At 36.8% G+C, this 7,556-nt stretch overlaps 1 protein-coding gene across 1 annotated transcript in view; it reads right to left on the bottom strand.

The window, feature by feature from the left end:
• Positions 1 to 7,556, bottom strand: part of SKIV2L2 (superkiller viralicidic activity 2-like 2 (S. cerevisiae)) — a 47,176-nt gene that overhangs the window by 37,640 nt on the left and 1,980 nt on the right. The window contains exons 3-9 of the mRNA XM_009694967.1: positions 7,147 to 7,213; positions 4,887 to 4,949; positions 4,241 to 4,353; positions 3,243 to 3,417; positions 2,157 to 2,247; positions 1,669 to 1,793; positions 368 to 466 (exon numbers count right to left, since the gene is read on the bottom strand). Of these exons, the coding sequence (XP_009693269.1) occupies positions 368 to 466; positions 1,669 to 1,793; positions 2,157 to 2,247; positions 3,243 to 3,417; positions 4,241 to 4,353; positions 4,887 to 4,949; positions 7,147 to 7,213 (733 nt within the window). The remainder of the gene's footprint in view (positions 1 to 367; positions 467 to 1,668; positions 1,794 to 2,156; positions 2,248 to 3,242; positions 3,418 to 4,240; positions 4,354 to 4,886; positions 4,950 to 7,146; positions 7,214 to 7,556) is intronic.

Here is a 7,556-nt window from a genome sequence, read left to right on the forward strand (position 1 = left end):
AATTCTGCACCCTCAACTGAAGTAAAATTTAAATGCTACTACGTTTTCTTTTGAGTCAGAACAGTACAAGAAATATCAGCTATTTTGCAGATTTAGAGAAAGCAGTAAGCACTTTAGAAAAGGATGAAGGCACTTAAGACATTTAATTAAATTATTACTCAGCTGACTACATGACATTAGGTAATAAAACCAATCTCTTCTATAACACTTCAAAAATCTAACAGCAATTCAGAGATCACCATTACCCATTCGTACCTCATTTTAACACAAACATCCTTTGTATAGCTAATCCAAATTTTGTAAGAGATCAAGCTCATGACTGATATGCAAGGAAAAAGATCTTTCAAACAAACTGAATATTCCTTACATTTTCATCAACAACCAGATGGAGTCCATCTCCTCCTGCTGGGAATATATAATGCTGCAGTGGAGTGGGTCGATAGTCGGTGTAAATCACATGGCAAGGCTATAAACAAAGAACAGCATACACATTTGATGTTTCTAATTGTATTGTAAAGACACTTGCTTGATGGAAAATCCAGTCAGTTACTACTAAAATATATCTTTCCAAAAGCCAGAAAGTAAGACTCACAGAAACTAAGATACCAAATTTTCTTTCCCGAATATGGATTTTGTATTAATGACGTTCTTAAGAAAATCAAAGTTTGCAAATCCTTTAGAAGAACACAAGTTGGCTACAAAAATTCTTTCTCATGAACACAAAAAGTAAGGACAGGTAATACTGCTTTCTATGTTATTATACAGACTCAAAATCCTAACACCTTTTAAAACCAAAGGAAAAACTATTTTGTAAAAAAGCCTGCAGTTATTTCTTACACCACCTAAAAAAGGCACACAGTAGATTTTTTAAAAACATTTAAGGTTTTAATGCACGGAGAAAGCTTACACAGGAAAAAAAATAAACAAAACGCTTCCTTCAAAACATTAAATACTACATAAATCTGCTTTAAAAAAAAAATCAGTCTGATGTTCTGCAAAACAAAGACAAGGTTTTGTGCCAAGTTTAAATAGACACCTCTTATACTACACTCTTTTCTTCACAAACAACATAAAAATCAATCTCTAGGGTATTTTTAAAATCAGACCAGCCTCTTGTGGATATTAACTTCCTTAATTCTAATTCCCAGATTCTTCACTGCAAAAGCATCTCTTAAAAAAACAGAATAAAACAAACCTAGTGGTTACAGGACAGGATAGATTTCTTACATTCCTCTCTTCGCAGTTTGTTTGCATGCATATATAGTATTTCCTACGGATTTATGATTTACTTTTGATTTCCCCAAGGCCTTTTTACAGAGCTCTTCAAACAAATTCTCCAAATAACCTTGTCTATCAGCCCTCTGAAAACCCTTGTACGTTCATTGTGTTTCACAATTCAGAATGTTTGTAGAAATCAAGCTGGTGTCTAAAGAAGTGTGGAAAACAAGCTTTGAAGAAACAGCTTTAATGCTGCTATGTAGAACCAGTGGTCAGTATAGGAAAAGCTAGAAGTACAACCAGAGAAGCTAGAAATGATGTACATCATAGTTTATAAGCAATAAGAAGATGACTAAAAAGACGTGCAAAGTTTCAGTTCTTATCAACCAAAGAGACAGTATTATGCCACAAGACAACAAGGATGGAGGTATAGTACATCAGAAACATTACCTGTTTGTGAAGATGGCAGATCCATTCAGCAAACTGACGGGCATTTGGAATAGTTGCAGAAAGGAACACGTAATGAACATTGTCAGGGAGCAAAATAATTGTCTCTTCCCAAACCACACCACGTTCTGAAAATGGAAGTCATATGGGAAATTCATGAGATTAAAGCCTATTTTTCAGCTCTGAAGCCAAAGAACAATATGCTTAAAGCCAAAATAAAACAAAAACTAAAAAAAAGCCTCCACTACACAAATAGGGTATATTGAATGCCTTCGAAGTGGCTTTTGCCTTGGCAAAGAAAATGCAGACTGCGACACACAATAACTATCCTAAATACATTCAGTAGAATACAAATTCTGACTGATTTATGTACAAAGATGACTGATTTTAAGAAACAGAATAAAGATCTAATTCTTCAAAGGAAAAAAATTTTGTTCTTGGTGAAAAAAAAAAAAGATTTCATGAAAAGAAAAATTGTACATGTAGGATACCTGAATCTCTCATGTAGTGGATTTCATCAAAAATAACCCAGGCAACTTCGCGCATAACCTCAGAACCTCTGTAGAGCATACTCCTCAAAATCTGGAAGGGTTAAAAGAAAGAACTGAGATTGAAATAACAATAGCCACATGTTACAGATATGTCAACAAGAAACTGCCAGAATTTATCGTTCACATTTACATGGCAATATGAAATCCTATTTTGCATAAAACTTAAAAGCTTTCAAAGATTGGCTGTGAGATGCTTTCCAAGTTGATTCCAATCTAACAAATCTCATGGTATGAGATGAACTGGTGTCCCTGCACGAACAGTGAAGGAACATGAAACAAAACCCATTGTTTTTCTCCCAGCCTCTACAGGGCAGCCTATTTGTTACAGGTCTACAGATATGCCTCTGCCAAGCCACCTTCTTTCCTTGTCCTCATAGATAACCTCTCTGTGATTAAAAGGAAATCTTTTGTCAGAAATCAAGTCATCTTGACTCTCCACCTCAATCTTGCCCTCCTAGAGTCTTCTCCATAAGACTCTTTACTCCTTCAAGGTAAAGACAGAAAGAGGAAAATTCCAACTCATGGCTGGACAGATTTCTACAACAGAAGTATGACAAATCTGTGCCAACAGTACTTTGTTACCAAAGATGAAAAGCTGTATACTGCTGGATTATTAGCATCTAGCATGAACCACACAACTATCACTCTGTGATTTTCCTCTCCCTAGTTTGTTTCCCTAGAATAAAATACTGACTCTACACGATTCAGTAAGTCTGACTGACTTTCAGTACTTCACATCTATCCAAACAAAACTCAGTGTCTTGAGCATTCAGAAAATTAAGTTCTGCTTTTCTCTGTGTGAGAATGAAAGTTCCTGACTGACAGTCCAGAAATTCACAGAAATTTACTTAACTCTTTCCAATAACCAAAAGTTGAAAGATTAAAGGGAGGCATAATGAACTTGATAACATTTTCTATCCTAATTGGTCTTACTATGATAACTTTAATCTTTTAATATCAGATGTTCACAGTCAAAAAAGGGTAAAAGAAAATACAGACAGATCAAGAATTAATGTCTGATCTTACCTCAGTTGTCATTACCAGACAAGAAGCTGTAGGATTAATGGTGACATCCCCAGTCATCAAACCAACATCCTGAAATTCTTCATACATCTCACGGTACTTCTGATTACTCAAAGCTTTAATTGGACTTGTAAATATCACACGCTGTTTCTCCCTCAAAGCTAGGGCAATTGCATACCTGTATTCAAACAGTGTACATATTAAAGTTGTCCAGAAGACATTCAGAGCATAACACTTTAATCTTCTGCTTCAAAAAATAAAATAAAATATGCAATTCAGAATGGTATGAAGCACTTCGTATCTAGATTATTAAGTTCAGTGCAATCTTAACTTAACTATGTGTGCCTCTTTGGAGAGCGACAAATCATTGGCAACAAGTTAGCTGATTTTTAAGGATATCAGAAGACATCTAGTTTAACCTAAAAATCTAATTGTCACTGTCTCATGACAAACTATTATTATTTGAACCCATGCTCTAATACACGTACAAGTACATCTCACTTCTCATCTCAGGTCAGCAAAGCCATTCCACTGTCAGACCAAACCCTGACAAAAAATAGACGCTATCTTTTAAACACTTCTTGCCTGGTAAACAGCAAGTCGCAAATTAAATCAAACCAGTGTTTCTGATGAAGTCAAGAAAACACTCAAGAAACTCCTTATTAGTTATAGCCAGGGGCTTGAAAACAAAGGTATATTTCTAAATTCATGCAAATCTGTACTGTAGAAACTGTCGTTTCAATCTATACAATAACACCACAACAAAACCACATTGTTTAAAATTCAAAGGTAAGTTTAAACACAAATTATGCCTTTCACTACCCACTAAACGAGATGAAAGAAGTAATTTTTATATTCAAGAGTAGTCAATTCAATTCTAACACTGATGGTACAAATTTTGTATCAAGAAACCGAGACACAACAGCTATTCATGGTTAAACAAAATGACATGACAAACATCACACCATTCTCTTATTAGAGCCTGTCAGAAGATTACTTACTCTGCACAAACAGTTTTACCAGCTGATGTATGAGCCGACACTAACACAGACTGGTTATTATCTACACAAAGAATAGCTTCCCTCTGAAAGGCATCAAGAATAAATGGATATTCCTAAAAAGAAAGCAAGTAAAAACATTGCTTAAGTTTAACACAGGCTGTTACTCACATCTAATTAATGTTGTGACTGATCTACTGTGCAAATTACAGGCAGAAATTAAATTCTGCAGATATCTGTAACTTCAACTGATCTTAATCCAGTATTTTGCAATGACTTTGTGTTTACATGATTCCACACCTAAGATCTTTGCTTATGTATCATCATATCAAATAAAAATCTTGCCCCGATGACTGAATTTTCTCTAATTTACTAATTTAGGAAGAGAAACTACAGCGTATAACTGTAGTCATCGCCTGATGTTGTAGAATACAATTGAAATCACAATGGCCTATCCATCCCTTTCAACCACATCATTTTACTCTACCAAATTTAAAATATAGAAACACCAATCTTATTTAGGATGGGCCATCCTTTCAGATGCTCTTTTCCAAGCCTTACTGACAAAGTGCATCTTTTTTCCCTCTACCCTCATCTACTGTTTAAAGCATATGCAAAAAAAAAAAAAATAATGCAATTTACCACATACTTTTGCAGCTTTTCCAGTTCTTGGCTTTAGACCTGTGAAGTCTTCATCTGCTGGAAGTGCAACCTATAAAATACATTTTAAATAAAAACAGTTGCAGAATTCTCTATGTCCACTCCAGCGAAGCTAGCTATGAAGAGCTGGGGCAGGAGACGTAGAGTGCATGAAAGCTAATTTGAATTTCTATTATCAGGTTTCTATGAGCTCGTGCATCAATTCTTCCGTTCCCTCAAGAGTTTTGCAACCAGTATCTCTGTCCTCCTGCCCCAACAATGCTCCTTCTCTCACTTCTCTGATACTCCCTACTGTCTTGTGTGAAATAAATACTTCTGCTTCACCTACCTTGGAACATTAGCTCTTCAGGCCAAGACACAGTCCTGTCTTCTGGCCAATGGATGCTACAAGCAATTACTCAGCTCACACTGACAACACTCCCTTTCCAAGGACAATGTATTTATCCAGGTAAAGTTCCTGTTCCTGACCAATACCTAACATTCATTCATACTAAATATTCAAGCTCTCTTCAGTTACTAAGTGATAGTAAAGCTCTACCAGACATCTCAAGACAACAAAGATTGTACAGATGCATGGGCTTTAAAACCTGTATCATCAACTGTGTATACACTTCCTTCATTACAAACATCTAATCACACAGGGTCCTTGAATGTGACCCAAATTAACCCAAGCTAGTTCAGGAAGACAGCACAGAAAAGAAAGTGAGCATAAAAGTACAAGGAAGTTAAAATAAATATATTAAAGTCTTATAGAAACTCTTTCTGACAATCATGTTTGGATGAAAGATGATTTTAATAAAAAATCAGCATTAATATTTCTGATTTTTCATATTTTAAATTGTATTTATGTCTATTAACACATATTGAAAATGGACAGTTTTCATTATTTTGCTTTTACATAAAAAACCCTTTTTTCCCTTTTTACCAAAATGTAATTTTCAACAGTAATCAGCCTTACAAGAAAGCCTTTCATTCTTGAATCAGAATGGCAAAATATTTCAATGCACTGCTGCACACTTAGATTGCATTATGAACACAGACCTATTTTAACAACCAGTAGGTTTTCCCCCTCAACAACAGTACTCAGAATGCGCTCGGTACCTTTCAAATATATAAACCTATTAACATTATCATCAAGTCTTTCACAATCACTGATTTTACTGCAAGTATCACTCAAACTACTTCTGGTAAGATACCCTATTAATTTTTCAAGTGCATTTTGTGCATGCTTGATGACAGATACAGACCACAAACTCTTTACAAGTCTGTTCTACCTTAAATATAATATGAAATAATGTATCTGCTTGAGAGTAGGAAGGCTCTACAGAGGGATCTGGACAAGCTGGATTGATGGGCTGAGCCCAGTTGTATGAAGTTCAACAAGACTCAGTGCCAGGTCCTGCACTTGGGTCAAAACAACCTCATGCAATGCTAGACTTGGGGACCAGTGGCTGGAAAGCTGCCCGGTGGAAAAAGACCTGGAGGCGTTGGTCAACAGACAGCTGAACATGAGCCAGCAGTGTGCCCAGGTGGCCAAGAACACCACGAGCATCCTGGCTTGTATCAGAAATAACGTGGCCAGCAGGACTAGGGAAGTGATCATCCCCCTGTACTTGGCACTGGTGAGGCTGCACCTCGAGCACTGTGTTCAGTTTTGGGCCCCTCACTAAAAGAAGGACATTGAGCTGCTGGAGCGTGTCCAGAGGAGGGTAACAAAGGTGGTGAAGGGCCTGGAGCACAAGTCTGATGGGGAGCAGCTGAGGGAACTGGAGTTGTTTAGCCTGGAAAAGAGGAGGCTGAGGGGAGACCTTATTGCTCTCTACAACTGCCTGAAAGGAGGTTGTAGTGAGGTAGCTGTTGGTCTTCTATCCCAGCTAACAGTGATAGAATGAGAGGAAATGGCCTCAAGTTGCCACAGGGGAGGTTTATGTTGGATGTTAGGAAAATTTTCTTCACTGAAAGGGTCATCAAGCATTGGAACAGGCTGCCCAGGGAAGTAGTGGAGTCACCATCCCTGGAGGTATTTAAAAGACATGTAGAGGTGGCACTTAGGGACATGGTTTAGTGGGACTTGGCAGTGTTAGGTTTGCAGTTGGACTCGATGATCTTAGAGGTCTTTTTCAACTGAAATCATTCTATGATTCTATGACATAGTAAATACAAGCACAATAAACAGTATTATTATACTGGGAGTAATACACATAATAAAACAAGCCAAACCTTTTCATCTGCATTTTCACTGCACTCACCTCATGTGTACAACCTTCAACAGTTTCCACAGCTTGCACCTTTACTTGAGGCATCAGGTCTGCCAGACTAAAAACATATGAGTTAGGACTGCCTAAAAGGTATTTTAAAACCCTGTTTTCTTTATAAATGCACAATGTTGAACTTCACCTCTATTTTAACTGCAACACTGAGAAAAGGATGCACTGACTTGAAATGGACAGCTGGCAGAGACTACTACCAGGGCTAATACCTGTAAGCGTTAAAATTTTGCTACTATATAAACCTACTTTAGCTACTGCTTTGGGATTTGTAATACCTTAAAGACTTGCACCACAAAACAGCACTTGGATCACATTTGTTCACGTGAAGTTTTCCAATTAAATGGGGACTTTTTTCAATATACAACAAAGCAAAACTCAAGACCTGCATT

Source organism: Cariama cristata, unplaced genomic scaffold (genome assembly GCF_000690535.1).
Source record: "Cariama cristata isolate BGI_N322 unplaced genomic scaffold, ASM69053v1 scaffold682, whole genome shotgun sequence".
In the NCBI taxonomy this organism is placed as follows: Eukaryota; Metazoa; Chordata; class Aves; order Cariamiformes; family Cariamidae; genus Cariama; species Cariama cristata.